Source organism: Apodemus sylvaticus, chromosome 5 (assembly GCF_947179515.1).
Source record: "Apodemus sylvaticus chromosome 5, mApoSyl1.1, whole genome shotgun sequence".
NCBI lineage: Eukaryota > Metazoa > Chordata > Mammalia > Rodentia > Muridae > Apodemus > Apodemus sylvaticus.
This window is the reverse complement of record NC_067476.1, coordinates 132413484-132435773: the sequence shown is the minus strand read 5'-3', so window position 1 is coordinate 132435773 and position 22290 is coordinate 132413484. Positions and strand designations below refer to the sequence as shown.

Genomic DNA, 22290 nt, shown 5'->3' with positions numbered 1-22290 from the left:
TTATCCTTTTCTCTTCTCTCTGCCTCACAAAAAGTTAATGAGTTTCTCACCTCTTACCTGTCTAGGAAGACACAACTGTGTAAAAGAACCCAAGTAACTAAGTTTTTTTCCCCAATACTCTCCTGCTAACAGCAGGAATCAAATACCAGAATCCATCAGCTTCTGAAACCAGAACAGTAAGGAAAAGCTAATCGAGAGAGGTCATGACCTTCTGGTCTTCCCAAAGCCACCCCACCTCAGTATTTGAATGTCTGAGTGGGACCTTCACAAGTGCACTCTGAAAATGTAGGTTAAACTTGGAGTAAAAGGACTCTCTTCTGACAAGAAAACATCACCACATCTCTTTATTCTGTCAATGAACAGCAATTCATTAATACCCTTGGTACCAAATTTCCTGGTAAATGGAGATAACTAATTGTTATGGACTCTTCCTCCTCATATGTACACAGAGCTACTTTTGAGGTATTGATGCACCCCAACAAGTATATCTATTGTATCTATGATGATTTCCACATTCTGTCTACAAATATTTGCATATGATCATTTCCTGTGCACTTCATTTACGTAAACAAGCATGCAAACACTAGCACAAAAACCTCCTCAGACATCGTACACAGGTCCTACTTTTCACAAGGTTCTGTCAGAATGAGGTGCCACTTAATGAACCATGTTTATATCTTCTGCTGATGTACCTGTTCAGTGAAGGGACAGTTGGCCAACTTAGACAGGAACTTATTGCATGTCAATTTTTCAGGACTCAATATAAGGTATGATGTTTTTCCACGCCTCTCCTTTAGAAAACAAACAGGATTAATTCATCACTTTCCACTCATAAACTTTCCTTTGCAGTAGCTTTTTGTAATGGAACTAACTAGTTGGTTTATCATTTTTGTCAGTTATCTTTATTTCACACAACATATAAAACTCATCTTTATAGAAATTACTGCACACCCTTCTGGCTGCTTGTCTTGTGAGCATCTTTTATGAGTAGTCTTGTGCTACTGAGGAAGAGGGAAACAGGACAAAGAGAAGGATCCAATCCATTCAGTAGAGTTGCGAATGAAAGGATAATATCTGAGAGCTATGATGTTGTTAGAAACAACCCTACACACATGGAATAGTTTAGGGGGCAGCACTGGAGACCTTTGTCCTGTTTGGGTCTCCTTTCTTTTACAGCCACCAGGAAATCTGCTGTAGCACAGTTTAATTAATTACCATCTCCCCAGAAAGTGTGCTTGCAAAGGGAGGATCAATTTAGGGAACATTGCCCTCTCAGTTTGAAGAGCTCCGTGGCAAACACTTCATAATTTAAAATAATGATTTGTGGACATAGTCTTACTTTAACCCACAAGGATATAGATGTGCAGAAACGCACAGAGTATTGATCTGAAGTGACACAAGTACATGTGTATCCACCTCCAGCTCTATCCCTTCATAAATCACTACATTGCTACATATGTTATTTCCAATCACACGCATTTTCTCAAAATATCCATATATCTATACAAATCCATGTCCATAGTACCTCTGGCCCCTGCCCAATTTGGCCAGAAATGAGGCATCACCAAATACGCACCCTTATCTGAATGAACTGTTTATGGAGAAAACATTTGTCAAAGTCAGATTCAGCCTTTGTGCATGCTGTTCTTTCCATTGCAATTTGAACAACACCCTAAGAGAAAAAGAGAAAAATTCATATACAGTTATGTATTTTTATTTACATGTATGCTTTAATTTTCTTTTGTAGCTAACATTTTTATTTGGATCAATGAATACACTTATGATCATCAAAATTATCACCATCTTAACACATGTGCAAACTACTTTTTTCCAACAGAATGATTATCAGTACCTTCTTGATACATTTGTTACTATTTTAAGTAATACGATGAACAAGACACCAAAGATGGAAGACTGGGACTAACATTTTTAATATTGTTAGTAAGGTAGAACCAGACTGGAAGAGAACCCACAAGAGGAGTAAGAAACATTCCCAACAACTCATCTGCCCTGAGCAGAAACAAAGGTTGTAGAATGGAGCATTAAATGAATGAGCCTGTTGATTTCAGAATAAAATGCATTCACCCTTTGTAAAGATAACAAAGATTCAGGTTGGTTTGACTACCTGATGATCACCATCAGTGATCATCATTTACTACATTTAGCACATAGCATGTCTTTCTTTCATTTCCTCAGTTTACTTCCTACAGTGGAAAGGAGAATTGGGAATGCTTCACATAAGGGGAAATTTCAGGCCAAATGAATAGAGTCTGTGAGTGTCTCAACCTTCAAGCTGACTGATGATGCTAATTTATCTCAAGGCATTGTATTCACGTGCTTGTGCAACTAATAGGCACCCACATATTCATTACAGAGGGCATCTCAGATAGATATCCTGGAAGAAACAAAGCTGAGATAATAGAATTTATCCCTTGGAAGCATGAGTAAGGTCAATCATTCGTGGGGTGATTTATGTTCTGTGTGTACAATTAGACTCAGATACACACTGAACAATATGCACCTTTGCTATGTGTTTGGATTGCATGTTCCCCCTTTTGATCATTTTATACTTTTAACATTGATTCAGGATTTGGCTAGTCTAGTACTTGTGGCTTGACTAACATATCTACTGAAAACAGTTGTATTTTGCAAGAGATTCTGAAAGATGCCACATACAAGGTGATCATACTTCATAGTTGGTTCCTAGTTGCCTTGTGCCTAGTTCCTAATGCATTTTTTTTATCAAAATTGGGACTCTGGTTCCTAAGTTCTGCTCTAGAAACATTCCAAGGTAACTGTGAAGATCGTATGTTGAATCTGCAGTGTAATTTAATAGTATAAGCTTACAAGTTCCATGTAGGGAACTGCTTAGGTGACTTTATCTGTCCTGTAGAAGTCTCCATACAACTTGAAATGAGGCCCATTCTGCATGCCGAACTGTTTGAAAGGGCACATATGCATGGTCTAAAATATATCCTTAAATTCTTTTTCTGTAGGATCTCACATAGAACATTTAACATCTAAGAAGTTTACAGCATCACCGAATGATATCACTTTTATGTCTTGCTACTGTCAATCAGTTTTTTGGTTTAACAGCATCTGGCATAGAATAATTGACTGTTTTCCACTGTGGTATAGAATCTTACGCAGCATCTGTATTAGAAAACTACCTCAGGTTATGTCCATAAAGCACACCTGCATAGAAAAGATAGGAACCATAGTCTGTCTCAGGTGTGTATGTCAGTGTTCACAAAGAAGAAGGAAATAAGGGCAAGGTTATCAAAACAAGTACAATGACTCCTCATTTTCTTGAAAGGGATATTTGTCATATAGAAAATGTCATTGTTTACTGAAGTGCACAAAATTGTTATGATCAAGAGATTCAGAAAAACATATTAACATAAACACACATACCAGGAGTCCCTTGCACTAAATGACAGTGTGGAGGATGGAGCAAACATGGCCAAATGTAAGACTTCAGGGAAGGGATTCACAATTTACATGGATACTGTGATCTCATGATCATGAGGAAACCCTTTTCTCACATAATAATTGTTAGAATTAGGCTGTCTAGAGATCTCCATAAGCAAAGATGAAAACCATAAAGATGAAACACCAAGTTTAGTTCCTGGACACCCCATGATATAAGAAGATGTTTAAGTAGCCAAAGGCATCTATGACCTCCATATATATAGATTGGCATACTGGTCCCAAACACACACCCACACTTAAAATATAACTGAAAGACTTGAAAACTGTACATATATATCTGGTATTTCATGCCATTTAGTCAAATTAGAAGATACTTTATGCTGACTCTGAAATAGGAACTTATTGGTTCCTATTAGTATAGACAAATTTAAACAGAATAAGATGGAGAGTTCCCCATGCAACTAGTATTTTGTTGTTGTTGTTGTTGTTGTTTTTCATGATTTCTGACGTGTGTGTGTGTGTGTGTGTGTGTGTGTAGACAACTCACACACAAGGATTTCCTTGAAAACTTAGGTATAAATGATGAATTTATGTGGACACACTTCAGTGCTAAGAATGCATCATTCAAACTGGAGTGTGATGAGACCTGCCCTGAGCCATCTGTTTCAGTGAATAAACATGGTATATTAGAGATAAACAAACATGGTTACAGAAAAGGTTATAGTAATATTGATCCTAAAATAAATAATAGTGCCACAAGTTGACTAAACTCTTTTACGAGTCCTGTAAAACTAATACTCTAACCTTTTGCACCATAAAGGCTTACCTCAGTAGTTTTAGCAAAAATCCTTCTGTAGTATGTTCAGGATGAAATTTCTACAACACATGATATAACAGCCCAGGAATGAACACCAGATATCAAACCAGGGCTCAAGGATACAATTGAACTCTGAGGACATGGTACCTCAAAACTTGAGTTAAGACTTGAGAGAAAATCAAGATTGTCTCACTCTGGGAGAAGTATTCACCATTTTGTTGATTTTAGATAATTGCCGTAAGTTTCTGAGATATGTATCATTGCTCTTCTCATTGAAAACAATCCTGAAGGTATCAAATACTTCGTTCAGTGTGGATACAGTCTTGCGATTCATGGTACTTTTTCTGGTTGCATGGCTAAAGTTCAGGATCAGAACAAAAATAGCCAGGAGGAGCAGTTTGCTACACAGGGGTTTGCACATTTTCTGCTCAGATCTGAAACTGGAGCTTCAGCAGATCAGAGGATTTAAGATCTATGGGTAGCAAGCACAGTTCTTCGACCTTAAATGCTGAACCTTGTATTTAGCCACACCCTCCAAATGCAATCCCCTTTCCTTACTTCCCTATCCTGATTCTTGCCACCTTTAAATCTCTGTGGTACACATGCTAACTCATGAACATACATTTAGGATTTCTAGCACTTCTCTGTCCTTGTGGTAATGTTGCATGGTTCTCTTGTGCTGGAAGTTTGCTGCTGCTTTAATCCATGCATTATTTATAATAGTTTGCCCATTTAAAATCTGTGAGGTAAAACTTTATTTAAAATTAAATATAAGATTCTAATCATTAATTTTATACTATAAACTTCATACTATAGAATATAATGAATACAACAGACAAGTGTGAGTATTAGGCCCAGTTAGGGCACTTAGAACAGATCCCCGTGGTGCATCAAGAATGCCCACAGAAATGTTACCTGAAGCAATTGGTGATTCGTATTTGTTCCTCCTTCCAGTTTGCACGTGTACCTGGAACAGACTTTAGGTCTCTGGTTCCCCATCCACCTCTACAACTCTCAGGGGAAGCTTGATTCCCAGGAGCCCAAACACACCAGGATATTAGGATCTCAGACACAACATGACTCTCAGGATCTCAGACACACCCAGGATCTCAGGATTCCAAGATCCCTGAATCAAAGTATCACAGAGACATTTGGGCTACCAGGATTTCTGACACAATCAGGGTCACAGGACCACAGGCTCACAGACTCACAGGTTCAAAGACTCATGGGCTCAAAGGCTCACAGGCACACAGGAGAGACAGGATCCAGTCAGAGACATCAAGGCTAGTTAGCACTAAAAACACCAAATGCCAAGAGGCAAGCACAAGTACATAAGCAACAGAAACCAATAATATATAGCAACATCAGAAAACAGTTTTCCTATCACAGCAAGCCCTGGATACACCAATACACTTGAAAAGCAAGGTTCATATCTAAAATTTCATCTCCTGAATATGATAAAGGATTTTAGAATGATATAAGTAATTCCCTTAAATAATTATAGGAGAAGACAAGTGAACAGGTAGAAGGCCTTAAAGAGCAAACCCATAAAAATGTAATTAGAAACAATGAAGTAATCACAAAGGGAGACAACCCTGGAGATGGAAAATGTAGAAAAGAGATCTGGAGTCACATATGCAAGCATTACCAACAAAATACAAGAAATAGGAGAATCTCAGGTGTACAAATTACCATAGAAAACATTGACACAACAGTCAAAGAAAATGCAAAATTCAAAAGGCTCCCAACCCAAAACGTCCAGTAAATTCAGGACATGATGAGAAGAACAATCCTAAAGACAATAGGTATAAAAGAGAGTGAAGTCTCCCAACTTAGAGGGGAGTAAATATCTTCAACAAAATTGTGGAAGAAAACTTCCCTAACCTAAAGAAATAGATGCCCATGAACATACAGGAAGCCTACAGAACTCCAAATAGACGTGACCAGAAAGAAATTCTTTCCATAACGTAATAGTCAAAACATCAAATGAACATAACACTGAAAGAATATTAAAAGCACTAAGGGGAATCAAGCCTTCACAGGACAAAGGACTTCTCCTCCTATTGATGCCAGACAATGCATCCTCTTCTACATATGTGGCTGGAGTCATGGGTCCCTTCAGGTATATTCTCTGGTTGGTGGTTTAGTTCCTGGGAGCTCTGAGGGGTCTGGTTGGTTGATATTGTTGTTCTTCAGAAGGGATTACAAAAATGTTCACCTCCATCAGTCCTTTATCCCTTATCTGTCTCTTCCTGGAGATGCCACCCACATCTTCATACCTGCCAGTTGCAGATTTCCATTCATTTTTATGGCAATCTATCCATCTCTCCAACTCTTTCCAACATCTGTTCCTGAGGCCCTCATTATGACCCTCCCTCCAAATAAAAATTCGATCCCCATACAAAGACTGAAGATTCCTTATAGCAATAGCAGCCCACCCCCCCCCCCTTTTAGGAACAGTCCTTGGTGCAATTTATATTTGACAATGCTCTTTGCCTCAAAAATTTGCACATTTCTTTCACATTTTATAAACAACATTTTTTTTGTTGTAGTCCTGAAGAAGTATGAAAACAGTAATCATACCATGCAGCTAGTGCTAGCCATGTTGAATTTTCCTCTGGCAAACACATTCATTTATTACTTAGAAAAAGGTCTCTTAAAGTTTTCAAGCAGAATTTATTAAATTCTTTACCAGAATATAATTTCAATGACCTATGGCATGTTTCCCCATATTTGACTTTTTCTGCTCTGACATTCTCATGAGGCAAACTTTTAGTGTTTTGAATTCTCTGTGTACTCTGGTTTTTGAAACTCTCTCCAGAACAGACTATTAAGCTCTTCTTTTGGAACACAAGGGCTTTTCTATACCACACATGAAACACATCCATACACCTACACAGCCTGCTTTAAAGGACTATGAAAACCATATAGTCTTGGCTTTCATAGCAGATGCCCCATTTCTTAGCTAACATTTTATATCTAGTATTTTTCTTCATTGCTGTTATAAAATGACCATGAAAAAAATTAATGTGACTAAACATGGTTTAATTTTACTTTTGTTTGAGGGACTATCCTAATCCATTCCTGTTTAGATATAAGCTGATCAGTTCAGTATTAAACAATCAAAGAAGATGCAGAAATATTTTATAAAAATACTGAGTTAGAAAATTCATCTTAATAGTGAAAATATCAAGTTTGGACTGCATCCAGATCTCTGGGTGCAGAAATCCACATTAAAATACACAGTGTACAAAAACACAGCCTGTTGTTGAAGTAATTTATTTATGGCCTTCTTTATACAATATAAGCTCAGGCTCAGTTACCTTTCTTTATTTAAATACTATAAAGTTTATTCCCATGAAGGCCATTGGAGAATTCTTTAAGAGAATGAATTGAGTAATCCTCATGTGTCTTGAAAAAGGGAATACTGTGTCCATTTGCCCGGTATCATTCCCTGTAGGAGATACGACATAGACACGTCTCTGAAAATGTCATGTTGGAGCTTTCTCCATCTATTATTGTAATGACCCTAGAATAGACTCTAGATGGTGATGCAGGTAACAAAGTTATTTTTGAATAAGGCTAGACATTAAAATGTGGCATCATATATTGAGTGAAACACCAAGTGAAGTTAGAAGATACTCAGACCCAGACTCATGACACATGCTTATTGAAGAAATGGTGACCAGAAAATGGCAAGGTGAGATAAAGAGCCTAGACCAGTGTAGGAGGGGCTGAACAGAAAACTGTGAGAACTTCAGGAATCCTACAGGGAAGAAATGAGAGAAACAGTTTGGGTATGGAGGGACATCTAAAGAAGTCAGAAGAGGAAGTAGGAGAAGAACAGGAGTGAGGAATTAATTAGAATTGTATGGCTAGCCTTAACATCCAAGACATAATACACAGTAGACTTTCTTCTAACCCATGCACCTCATTGCTTTCAGATGACTGCATATGCACTGGTTTTAAGCAATGCAGATATCACTGGCCACAGAGACTTATAGATGCCTTTACAGAGACCAGTCAGAAGGAATAGGAGAAACAATGTATTCTGGAGATGATACAAATTGCTTGCAATCTCAAGCATGATATCATGTTGTGTTGAACATGTGAGGGGGACAGTGTCAATTTGTCCACATGAAGAAGTGCCATTGTTCTAATCCCAGAAACCCTCTAATCCTTGTAGCTACCACATCTAAGCTTAACTGAGGTGTACTGTTTTTTCACAGAAACCGATTATCTGAAACAGCTCTGATTTGATCAGAACTCATAATGCACATCTATTACTCAAGCCATGTCTTCAAAATATTTCTCATGGCTACTGTCTATGCCATCAAGGAGTAGGTCCAGAGTAGTTAGGCCACTAATGTGAATAGGTTGAATGTTTCAACTTGGATAAAGGACCTGCATCTCTAATTCTAGTCCAAAGTGCTCACACACAAGTATTACCAAAGTGGAATATAAGGTTCACAGGTGTCCTGGTTTAGTTCCTTGGCATGCAGTATCTGAGGGTAGTACATAGAGCAAAATAAATAAGCATAAGAAGGTTAAGTAATAATTGGCCTGAACTTCTCTGCACAACACATCCAGTTCTGGAGCTTTAAATCAGCCAAGGTATTATCTTCAACCAATATCCTCTCTTAGTCTCTATTTATGGATATTAGCTGTGCCAAACAGTGCCAAGTGTCACCTGCCCCCCAGGCGTCATTTAAGCCTTAAAAATCAATACCACTACAGTGAATTTTAACCTCCAAACTGTGATTGCCACAATGATGTACAACTTTTAAAGCCTCTGGAGCACAGCTTCTTTTTGAGGACTCTGAGAAAACAACAAATATCACTTTACCCTGAAATGCAAAAATGTCACTGTAGTTCTTTTTAATTCAAACTGTCACATAAAGGATTACTTAGAGCCTTTTCTACCATCTAAATCCTCACAAGCTGACACTCTATCGTCTAGAAGGACCTCATCATTGTTCTGCATAATCCCAGAGAAAAGTCCAGTGAGTTTTAATCATGATATGACTTTTCTAACACAGATCACAAATTTTTATACAGTCCATCTCAAATTATATGATCATGTTTGTCACATAAGTACACCATGGTTTCAAAGAGAAACATTTTGTTCTCATGAAGGTTATCAGTCCATTGCTAATGGAATTTGGAACAAACACTAAAACCTAGTAGAACCTTCAGATTTGTGTTGATGCCCCTTCTCATCAACTCCTCATTACCTTAATACATATTTACATATTTCTTTTAGCATTCCTTTGTATTTAGTCTGTTTTGGGGGCCATTTATTTGAACTTAGACTGACTTTTTTCCACACATTTCTAGTTATCCATTGGACCTCATGAAGGATACTCTTGGGTATACAAAAGAAGACAATATGTTTCCTTCTCTCAGAGACCACCAGCAGTCCTACATTCAGCCCAGAGCAGTAATACCCCTTAAGTATATCTCTGATACAAGATTGACTGTTGATGAAACACAATTTTTAAATTAGATATATTTATTATTTACATTTCAATTTTCCCCTTTCCTGGTTTCTCCCAAAAACCTTCTAACCGATTCCCTCTCCCCCTGCTCAAAAATCCACCCACTCCAACTTCCCTGTCCTAGCATTCTCCAAAACTGGGGTATCTAGCCTTCTCAGGACCAAGGGCCTCTCCTCCCTTTGATGTCCAACAAGGCCATCAACTGCTTCATATAAATCTGGAGCCATGGGTCTCTCCATGTGTACACTTTGGTTGGTGGTTTAGTCCCTGGGAGCTCTGGGGATACTGGGTGGTTCATATTGCTGTTCCTCCCATGGCATTGCAACCCCCTTCAGCTTCTTGGGTCCATTCTCTAGCTCCTCCATTGGGGAACCTGTGTTCGGTTCAATTGTTGGCTGAGAGTGTTCACCAATGTATTTGTCAGGCACTGACAGAGTGACAGGTGACAGGTATGTCATGCTCCTGTCAGCAAGGACAATTCTTGTGTAGGCAAAGAACAGGCAATATCAGCTTTATTGTGATCATTGTTTCAAAACACAAGATCCATCTAGAAGATAGAATTTGCCAGGTATTTTCTCATTTTTTATTGTTTCTCACTCTCTTATTTCATTTCTCCGATGTTCATCAGCAATTTTAGTTGCAATTAACATTCTGTTTATGAATATCAACCTACCTATTATGTAGGTTGGCTGTTAATTGTCTACTTTTCCCAGGACCAAGGCATCTCCTCCCTATGATGTCCAACAGGCCATGCTCTGCTGCATATGCATCTGGAAACATTGGTCTCTCTATATGTACTCTTTGGTTGGTTAGTAGTTTAGTCCCTGGAAGCTCTGGATGATTAATATTGTTGTTTAGGTTAACATTTACTAATCTAAATGCCTTGAACTACCATATATTCACTCTATCCTCTTTCCAACAAACAAGTACTCAATAGATATTCATGTAACAGACCTTCAATGCTTCCTTTTAGGGAATCCAATCCTGAAATTTACATTCTTACAATAGGCACTTAATGAAACTGTAACAAGTATACACAGTATAATACTGATAATTATATATGTATAAATATCTGTAAGATTTAAGATAACTTTTCTTTTTTCTCTTGCCATCTTTCTATGATGACTTGACACCTAGAGCCAAAAAGGCAGTATTATCTGTTTCCATTGATTGTAATGCAGTAGAAACATTTCTTGATATAGTTGTTAAGAAGAGTGAACATAGCTGAATTGTCAGTTTAGGATTTTGTGTTTTCAAAGAAATTCACATTTCCAAACTGCAGTCTTACTTGGGAGGGCCCTTCTATTGTGAGTAGCATTATTTGTATCACGGTTCTGTTTATGATATTTCTTTAGAACAATTCCAGATTCATTTCCATAACATGCTTTGGTTAGAGTTTAGTGTCGCACATACTGTTTTCTATAATACACTCTAAATTTCTTTGCTGTTTTGTTATGTGGTTTTTTTTGTTTTGTTTTGTTTTGTTTTTTTAGTTTGTTATCTGCCTGGACTCAATTGCAATTTCTGTTGCATAAAGACAAATGGAGTGAAATTTGTGCATTGGGTTTGCCTTGTTTGTTATCTAGTGTATTAAACCCTGGGTATAAGTATTGAAAAAAAATGAGTCCAGTATTAGTTCCCTTCAAATAATGAAGGATATCACTACAGCTTCTTTGCATAATACATGAGAAAATTTTGAATAACCATGTTCTCTGATCTCCAAAAAGTTACACCTATTGTCACTTGTCTGAGGGTCACTTTATGCATGAGAACTTCACCTTTTCATTTCTTTTTATTTTATTTTCTATATTGTTTGTTTACATTCCTAATGATTTTCATTTTCCCTGTTCCCACCTCTCCATGAGAACCATAAGCCTTCGTCCATACGCCCGGTTTCCAATCAGCCAGAGCTTTCAGGTGTGTCATTAAGCTGCTCATGTATGCTCTCTCCAGTTTCTTTTTGGGGCATTCAGTGCTATGAGTTTTCCTCTTAGCACTGCTTTCATTGTGCCCCATAGATTTGGGTATGCTGTGCCTTCATTTTCACTAAATTCTAAACAGTCTTTGATTCCTTTCTTTATTTCTTCTTTGACCAAGTTATCATTGAATAGAGTAATGTTCAGCCTCCATGTGTATGTGGGCTTTCTGTTTTGTTTGTTTGTTTGTTTGTTTTTGTTTTTTGTTTGTTTGGTTTGTTTTTGGTTTTGGTTTTTTTTTTTTTTTTGCTATTGAAGACCACTCTTAATTCATAGTGATCTGATAGGAGGCATGGGATTAGATCGATCTTCTTATACTTGTTGAGATCTGTCAGGTCAGATGCTTCCATGGCTGAGTTGGCTGTTTTGTCACTGGATCCAAGCTGGTGGTGAGCTCGGACCAGGGCTCCCTGAAGGTCAGACTCTTCCCTGCAGGATGTGTGTCCACACAGCTGTAGTGTTGCCCAGCATCCACACAAAGAAGGAACCGAGGCAGGCTGTGATCCAAGTGATCCCAGACTCCGGAGTCCCCTGCACACCCAGTGCAGCTGGCTACTTGGCCAAGGTAGCCAAGATGGTGGGGAACTTAGACCACCGGGCTCCCTTTAACCACAGGACTCCCTGCAGGTCAGATGTTAGCCCGTAGGATATGTGCCCAGGCAGCTCTAGAGCTGCCCACCTCCCTCATGTGGAAGAAACACAGGCAGGCTGTGTCCTGAGCAATCCTTCAATCTGGTGTCCTCTGCGTACCTGGCTGCACTGGACCCAAGATGGTGGCAACCTCTGACCAGGGCCAATATCCTGTATTTTAATATGTTTGGTATTCAGCATCTTCTTTCAGTGATACCAATACCAAAGACCTCAGAAGAATGGTGGCAAATAATAAATATGCTAAAGAATTAGTACTATCTCATATTAATATTTCCTTTACCAAGCACATAATATTATAAGAAAACTTGTCCTCAATTAAGTTTAGAGTAGAAAACAAATTGACCCACATTATTTGGCAGGAAATTCTAGCTCATTTCCCAATACATGCGTTCCTGTGTACTAACATCTTATTAGACAGACTTCCACTGTTCATCAAGCATTCTAGTTTTTTAACTCATTTTAGAATAAAACATGAAGAATAGGGACTCGGCTGGCAACAGCTACAGCTACTGCAGCAGAAGCAGCAGCGTCTCATCCAGAGGAAGGGCAATCAGCAGTGGAACCAAGGTGACAGGGTCCAGGCAGGCCCTGTGCCCACTACCACTGACTATCGCTGGCCAGCCAGGCTGCAAGTAGCAGCAGATTTACAGCACCTTTCACCACACAGAAGCCACATCGAAAATCTGCCTCTCACCAGTCAGTTATGAGAGACTAGCCTCGATCTTGGTTCCTGGACGCCAGAGAGATCAGACAACCTGAGGTATGCAAACATAACCCCAGGCCAACATTGTGGGGGGTCTAAGCCTGATGGGCGGCATTGGCCTGCACCTAGGCCCTGGGCTGGTGGGGGGAGGCGATCAGTGTGCCAACCTGGCCAGGAGGTTGTTTGCCCGGCACTGCATGTGCACAGCCATTTTGTCTATGGGATGCAAGACAGTGCTAGCAGGCAAAGTCAACTAACAGTCATAGCCCGAGGCTAACATAGCGTGGGTCTAAGCCCAACAGGCACTGGACTGTACCCAGGACCTGGGCTGCTTGGTGGGCCATCTCTGTGCAACCCAGCCAGGAGGGTGTTAGCCCAGCAGACTCTCCCAGCACTTTCTTGGAGCACCTGCATGCCACCATCCTGTCCACCTGACAGAACCAGGTAACACTAATTGCCCGAGGGGCACTTTGCTCTGACCTTGGCCTGCCAGGCTTTTGCCAAGGCTCCAGGTCTGAGCAGCTGGGCTAGCCTTGTGTGCACCAACCCTGTTGGGAGATCAGCTGCCCAGCAGAGTAATCATCACTCAGAAAAGGTCCTGCTGCATATACAATCAGCACTCCCTGAAAGAGAAAACGGGCACCACCTGGTTCACAGAGTCAATCTGGGGCAAGGCACACTAGGACTCCAAGGGTACCCAAGAGGAGGACAGCACATCAGCAATCTCTGACAGGGGAAACCCAGCCACCCAGTGTTGCAGAAATAGCCCTAGAACCACACAGGAGGCTCAAACACAAGCCAGAGACAAGACAAACTAACGCCAAAGAATAAGACAGCAAAGGGCAAATGCAGGAACAATGCTAACAAAAATCTAGACAATATGGCAGCATCTTAACCAAACTCTCCAACATCAGCAAGTCCTGGTTAGGCCAACAAACCAGAAAAACAAGATATGGATTTAAAATCATTGTTCATGATGCTGCTAGAAGAACACAAAAAGGACATAAATGGATCTCTTAAAAAAATACTTGGAACATGAATAAGCTAGAAACCCATATAATGAAACACAAAAGTCACTTAAAGAAATTCAGGAGAATAGGGCTCAAGAGATAGAAGCCAATAAAGAAGAAACAGAAAAAAAAGTTAAAGAAATGCAGGAGAACTTGAGTCAACAGGCAGAAGTCATGAAAGAGGAAGCACAAAAATCTCTTAAAGAATTAAAGGAAAACACAAACAAACAAATGAAGGAACTGAGCAAAACCATCCAGGATCTAAAAACAGAAGTAGAAACAACTAAGAAATCACAAAGGGAGACAACTTTGGAGATAGAAAACCTTGAGAAGAAATCAGGGGCCATAGATTCAAATATCAACAACAGAATACAAAAGATAGAAGAAAGAATCTCAGGTGCCAAAGATACCACAGAAACCATTGACTCAACAGTCAAAGAAAATGCAAAATGCAAAAAGCGTGTATCCCAGAACACCCAGGAAATCCAGGACACAATGAGAAGACCAAACCTAAGGATTATTGGTATAGAAGAGAGTGAAGATTTACAACTGAAAGGGCCAGCAAATATCTTCAACAAAATTATTGAAGAAAACTTCCCTAACCTAAAGAAAGAGATACCAATGAATATACAAGAAGCTACAGAACTCCAAACAGACTGGACCTGAGCAGAAATACCCCAGTCACATAATAATCAAAACCCCAAATGCACTAAACAAAGAAAGAATATTAAAGGCAGTAAGAGAAAAAGGCCAAGTAACATATAAAGGAAGACCTATCAAAATCAACTAGACTTCTCACCAGAGACCATGAAAGCTAGAAGATCCTGGGCAGATTTCATTCAGACTCTAAGAGAACACAAATGTCAGCCAAGACTACTATACCCAGCAAAACTCTCAATCACCATAAATGGAGAAACCAAGATATTCTATGACAAAACCAAATTTACACAATATCTTTCCACAAACCCAGCTCTGCAAAGAATAATAGGAGGAAAACTCCAATACAAGGAGGGAAACTACACCCTGGAAAAATCAAGATAGTTACCTTCCTTTGTCAAACCCCAAAGAAGTTAACCACTCAAATAAAAAATAACATCAAAAATGATGGGAAGTAATAATCACTATTCCTTAATATCTCTTAACATCAATGGACTCAGTTCCCCAATAAAAAGACTTAGACTAAAGGACTGGATAAGGAAACAGGACACTACATTTTGCTACATACAGGAAACACACATCAGTTTCAAAGGCAAAAACTACCTTAGAGAAAAAGGCTGGAAGACAATTTTAAAAGCCAATGGTCTTGGGAAATGAGGCAGAGTAGCCGTTCTAATATCAGATAAAATTGACTTTCAACCTAAAGTCATCAAAAGAGACTCAGATGGACACTTCTTGCTGGTCAAAGGAAAAATCCACCAAGAAGAACTTTCAATTCTGAACATCTATGCTCCAAATGCAAGGGCACCCTCATTCATAAAAGAAACTTTACAAAAGCTCAAAGCACACATTGCACCTGAAACAAAAATTGTGGATGACTTCAACACTCCACTCTTCTCAATGGACCGATCAGGAAAACTGAAACTTAACAGGGACACTAAAACTAATTGAAGCTTTGGACCAATTGGATTTGACTGATATTTATAGAACATTTCACCCTAAAGCAAAAGAATATACCTTTTTCTCAGCACCTCATGGTACCTTCTCCAAAATCGACCATATAATTGGTCACAAGACAGACCTCAACAAATATAAGAAAATCAAACTAATCACATGCCTCCTATCAGATCACTATGGAGTAAGAGTGGTTTTCAATAGCAACAAAAACAACAGAAAGCCCACATACACATAGAGGCTGAACAATACTCTACTCAATGATACCTTGGCCAAAGAAGAAATAAAGAAAGAACGTTTTAGAATTTAATGAAAATGAAGGCACAACATACCCAAATCTTTGGAACACAAAGAAAGCAGTGCTAAGAGGAAAACTCATAGCCCTGAGTGTCTCCAAAAAAGAAATTGGAAAGAGGATACACTATCATCTTAAGAACACACCTGAAAGCCCTGGAACAAAAAGAAGCAGATTCACCCCTGGATTCACCCGGGAGGAGTAGAAGACAGGAAATCATCAAACTCAGGGCTGAAATCAATCAAGGGGAAACAAAGAGAACCATACAAAAAAATCAACGAATCCAGGAGCTGGTTCTTTGAGAAAATCAACAAGATAGATAAACCCTTAGTCAGACTGACCAAAGAGCACAGAAAAAGTATCCAAATTAACAGAATTAGAAATGAAAAAGGGGGATAAAACAACAGAACCTGAGGAAGTTCAAAAAATCATCAGATCCTACTACAAAAGCCTATACTCAACACAACTGGAGAATCTGGAGGAAATGGACAATTTCTTAGACAGATACCAAATACCAAAATAATTCAGGGCGTAATAGATCATCTAAACAGTCCCATAACACCTAAAGAAATAGAAGGGGTCATAGAAAGTGTGGGGGGCCAGAAAAGGGGAAATCATTTGAAATGTAAATTAAAAATATATCGAATAAACAAAGAACAAAAACATGAAGATCCTTCCAATTTATTTCAGGAATTTTCTACTGTACAGTTCAAAACTCTTCTCTATTTCTTTAACACACTACTTAGAAAAAGAACCAGATGGTCATTATGATCATTACAATGCCCCTACTTCTAAATATCCATATTCTACTTAGTTTCTTTATAGCTTTTAATAATTCATCAAGACAAATCTGTGTAAGAAGGTAATGGCTCACTCTTCACTTTATTTTCCTATTTTAGGTACTGAGGTAAAAATTTCATAGTGCATCTGATTATGTCATAAATTAAACTACATAGAGTTTTCCACAAAAAACATGTAGATATTATTAACTCAGTATCTTTAAATATAAAATGGATACACAAGTTGTTCTTTCCATAGAGGAATTTCTCTACACTCTGTAATAAAAAGTGCTTTTACAGGGCATTCTGAATTTACTCCTGCTGGCTCTGGGCATCCACAGATACACAAAATCCTTTAAATTTATGTATTCAGATCTTGGATATGGAAAAAAAAATTCTCAAATTCAGTGTTTTAGGAAATGATTCCTGCTCTCTCTTCCATTCTTTTTCCCTCTCTGTCCCGTCTCCTCATTTCTCTTCCCTCTCTTTCCATGTGCACACGGCCAGGCTCTACGCTCCCACTGTCTGTCTGTGACTCTGTCTCTGTCTCTCTCTCTGCCTTTCTCTGTCTCTACTATCCCCTCAAATCCCCTCACCATGTCCTAAGTAATCTCTATTCAATACTAACAACAAAAGTTATGATTCCTTAAATGATAGCTATTGCTCCAGTTACTCATTTTCTATTAGATAATGTTAGTTACTATTGCTGTGATGATGTTTCAAGACAAAACATAAAACAGCAAGTAGTAAACATTGATTTAAATATTGGTATCACAACCCTTCATTAAAGGAATGTTGACCAAGAACAGGAATTTGGCATAAACCTGGAGGCAACAGTTAATGCAGAGACGATGAAATAGTACAGCCTCTGGAATGCTCTTGATGTCTTTCTTATCCTACCTTTTTATAGAACTCATGAATACCAGTCCACATATCAACATCCAGAATAGGTTGCTAATTCTCTCATCTATCCTAAGTCAGAATAAGCCCTACAGATTTGCATACAGCCCAATCTTATTGATGTACTTTCTTTTTTATTATTATTATTTTTATTTATTTTTTATTTACAATGCAAATGATTTCCCCTTGCAAATGATTTCCCCTTTTCTGGGTCCCCACACCCCGCAAGTCCCATAAGCCCTCTTCCGTCCCCCTATTCTTCCATCTGCCCCTTCCCACTTCCCTGTTCTGGAATTCCCCTATACTCTTGCACTGAGTCTTTCCAGAACCAGGGCCCCACTCCTCCATTCTTTTTGGACATCATTTAATTTGTGGATTATGTCCTGGGTATTCAAAGTTTCTAGGCTAATATCCACTTATCAGTGAGTGCATACCATGACTGATCTTTTGAGACTGGGTTACCTCACTTAGTATGATGTTCTCCAGTTCCATCCATTTGTCTAAGAATTTCATGAATTCATTGTTTCTAATGGCTGAATAGTACTCCATTGTGTAAATATATCACATTTTTTGTATCCATTCCTCCGTTGAAGGACATCTAAGTTCTTTGCAGCTTCTGGCTACTACAAATAGGGCTGCTTTGAACATAGTGGAGCATGTGTCCTTATTCCATGCTGAAGAATCCTCTGGATATATGCCCAGTAGTGGTATAACAGGGTCCTCAGGAAGTGACATGCCCAGTTTTCTGAGGAACCGCCAGACTGATTTCCAAAGTGGTTGCACCATCTTGAAATCCTACCAGCAGTGGAGGAGTGTTCCTCTTTCTCCACATCCTCGCCAACACCTGCTGTCTCCTGAGTTTTTGATCTTAGCCATTCTGACTGGTGTGAGGTGAAATCTCAGGGTTGTTTTGATTTGCATTTCCCTAATGATTAATAATGTTGAACATTTCTTAAGGTGTTTCTCAGCTCTCCAAAGTTCTTCATGTGAAAATTCTTTGTTTAGCTCCGTACCCCACTTTTTAAGGGGGATATTTGGATCTCTGGGTTCTACTTTCTTAAGTTCTTTGTATATATTAGATATTAGCCCTCTGTCGGATTTAGGGTTGGTGAAGATTCTTTCCCAGTCTGTTGGTTGACATTTTGTCCTTTTGACGGTTAAACTCCAGAAAACCAAACAACCCTATTTAAAAAATTGGGTACAGAGTTAAACAACGAATTCTCACCTGAAGAACTTCGGATGGCGGAGAAGCATCTTAAAAAATGCTCAACTTCATTAGTCATTAGGGAAATGCAAATCAAAACAACCCTGAGATTTCACCTTACACCAGTCAGAATGGCTAAGATTAAAAATTCAGGAGATAGCAGGTGTTGGCGAGGATGTGGAGAAAGAGGAACACTCCTCCACTGCTGGTGGGGTTGCAAATTGGTACAACCACTCTGGAAATCAGTCTGGCGGTTCCTTTGAAAACTGGGCACCTCACTTCCAGAAGATCCTGCTATACCACTCCTGGGCATATACCCAGAGGATTCCCCACCATGTAATAAGAATACATGCTCTACTATGTTCATAGCAGCCCTATTTATAATTGCCAGATGCTGGAAAGAACTCAGGTATCCCTGAACAGAAGAGTGGATGCAAAAAAATGTGGTATATCTACACAATGGAATACTATTCAGCCATTAGAAACAATGAATTCATGAAATTCTTAGGCAAATGGATGGAGCTAGAGAACATCATACTAAGTGAGGTAACCCAGACTCAAAAGGTGAATCATGGTATGCACTCAATAATAAGTGGATATTAACCTAGAAAACTGGAATACCCAAAGCATAATCCATACATCAAATGAGGTACAAGAAGAATAGAGGAGTGGCCCCTTGTTCTGAAAAGACTCAGTTAAGCAGTATAGAGCAAAATCAGAACAGGGAAGTGGGAAGGGTTGGGTGGGAAAACAGAGGGAGGGAAGGGGACTGATGGGACTTTCGGGGAGTGGGGGTCCAGAAAAGGGGAAATCATTTGAAATGTAAATAAATATATCAATAAAATTTAAAAAAGGTGAGCAGATACAGTGATAGGTGAACATGTCAAATAATTTAATAAAAGGGTATAGTAATACACATAAAATATGATGGTGATTTGCATTATATTTGGATGATACAATATAGGTGTGTTGCTTATAATATTCATACAGTACAAAATGGGCTACAGAAGGATTAGTTACTTCAGGAATAAATGCATTAATTTTGTTTTGAGATGGTGATGCAATTATCTGATCTACTGGATTTTGGAATATTGTTGCCATTAAGGGAAAATTAAACAGTGAAAATTAAATTTGACCATTTGGATCATGATTACTTATCAAAAAAAAAAAAAAAAAACATCATCCACCATGATCAAGTAGGCTTTATCCCAGGGATGCAGGGTTGGTTCAATATACGGAAATCATCAATGCAATCCACTACATAAAAAAACTGAAAAAGAAAAACCACATGGTTATTTCATTGGATGCTGAAAAAGCATTTGACAAAATTCAGCATCCTTTCATGCTTTAAGTCTTGGAAAGAACAGGAATTCAAGGCCCATACCTAAATATCGTTAAAGCAATATACAGCAAACCGGTAGCCAGCATCAAACTAAATTGAGAGAAACTTGAAGCAATTCCACTAAAATCAGGGACTAGACAAGGCTGCCCCCTTTCTCCTTATCTTTTCAATATTGTAATTGAGGTACTATCTCAGGCAATTAGACAACATAAGGAGGTCAAAGGGATACAAATTGGAAAGGAAGAAGTCAAACTATCATTATTTGCAGATGACATGATAGTCTACCTAAGTGACCCAAATAACTCCACTAGAGAACTCCTACAGCTGATAAACAACTTCAGCAAAGTAGTAGGTTATAAAATCAACTCAAGCAAATCAGTGGCCTTCCTATACTCAAAGGATAAGCAGGCTGAGAAAGAAATTAGGGAAATGACCCCCGTCACAATAGCCACAAACAGTATAAAGTACCTTGGGGTGACTTTTACCAAACATGTGAAAGATCTGTATGACAAGAACTTCAAGACTCTGAAAAAGGAAATGGAAAAAGACCTCAAAAAATGGGAAAACCTCGCATGCTCATGGATCGGCAGGATCAATATAGTTAAAATGGCCATTTTGCCAAAAGCAATATACAGATTCAATGCAATACCCATCAAAATCCCAACTCAATTCTTCACAGAGTTAGAAAGAGCAATTATCAAATTCATCTGGAATAACAAAAAATCCAGGATAGCTAAAACTATTCTCAGCAACAAAAGAAATTCTGGGGGAATCAGTATCCCTGACCTCAAGCAATGTTGATGTACTTTCTAAATGTAGGTTAGCCCTTCCCTAGTGAGTTTAGTCTATCTCAAGTTAAAATTAAGTGAAGCAGCACACATGAAAATGTGGATTTTCACACATAGTCATTCTATCTTAATTTTAATATACAGGCTTAGCTATGTTCTGTTAATTATCACGAGGCATCATTACAACACTTACACATAAGGAAATTTACTGTAGTTACATGCAGGATCCCTAGAGCAATGCTTTGTAAACACGATTTTTTATTTGCCTTTTTATTTTATTTTATTTTATTTTAAAGATACAACCTTTATTGACTAAGACATGGCCATGGCATGCTTCACAGAGAAAGTAGTTTTATCAGACATGTCGAGCCTCTATTTTCACTAATCATGAGATATACATATAGAAAAAATTAAGACATCTTTGTAAGGAAGAATCTCAAGAATTTTATTGTACCAATCACCATATTTTTATTAATGAAGATATTTTCTCCCTTATATATTTTTAAATCTTTTTATTATTATTAGATATATTCTTTATTTACATTTCAAATTTTGTCCCCTTTCCTGATCCCCCCCTCCACAGAAAATCTCATAAGCCATCTCCCCTTCCTTAATTGATTGGTATTTGCCTTTTTAAACAGTATTAATACTTATTGACTTTTTGTCTCATCACATTCAATTCTGTTTTTTCTCTTACTTCACGTCATGAATTTTTGTTAGACCCATTCTTTCACATTCAATTTCTTTGATATTCAATCAATTAATAGATTCTTCCTGTCAACTTTTCCCACACCAGTCTCCCATTTAGGCAACTATCTACAGGCTGAATCAGATTATTTCCATCCCTGTGTCTTAAATGTTAGATCTGAGGGTTACCTACTGTCACATCTGAATTTCTGTCTTCACTATTTACATTTCTTATGTTTTTTTAAATCTTTGCTTGGGATATTTCTCACAGATAAAATATGGTCTTTTTTCAAGTTGTATCTCTTTGTCACAACAAATGTCAAGTTAGTGATGACCTATTATCTTTGCTTTGAATCTATTTATGTGCTAGTCATGGGCTAACATAGAAGGTCATGGCTGTATACCCTCTTCTTATGGTGACATTATATCCTTAAAAAAATATCTTTGGGGAGCCTTATCAACTTACATAGCATACTTTATAATAGCAACACTCAGACAACCTGGGAGATGTCTTAAGTCCCCTCCTCTCTTTCAGGCTTTCCTTGTTACTGTAACGTTACAACTGTGTTTGAGTACCACAGATAAGAGTAAAGTCCA

General features: G+C 38.3%; 1 protein-coding gene across 1 annotated transcript in view; it reads right to left on the bottom strand.

The window, feature by feature from the left end:
• Nucleotides 1–671: 671 nt before the first annotated feature.
• LOC127684936 (cystatin-related protein 2-like) overlaps nucleotides 672–22290 on the bottom strand; it is a 268764-nt gene continuing 247145 nt past the window's right edge. The window contains exons 3-4 of the mRNA XM_052181696.1: nucleotides 1577–1672; nucleotides 672–791 (exon numbers count right to left, since the gene is read on the bottom strand). Coding sequence (XP_052037656.1) covers nucleotides 672–791; nucleotides 1577–1672 — 216 coding nt within the window. The remainder of the gene's footprint in view (nucleotides 792–1576; nucleotides 1673–22290) is intronic.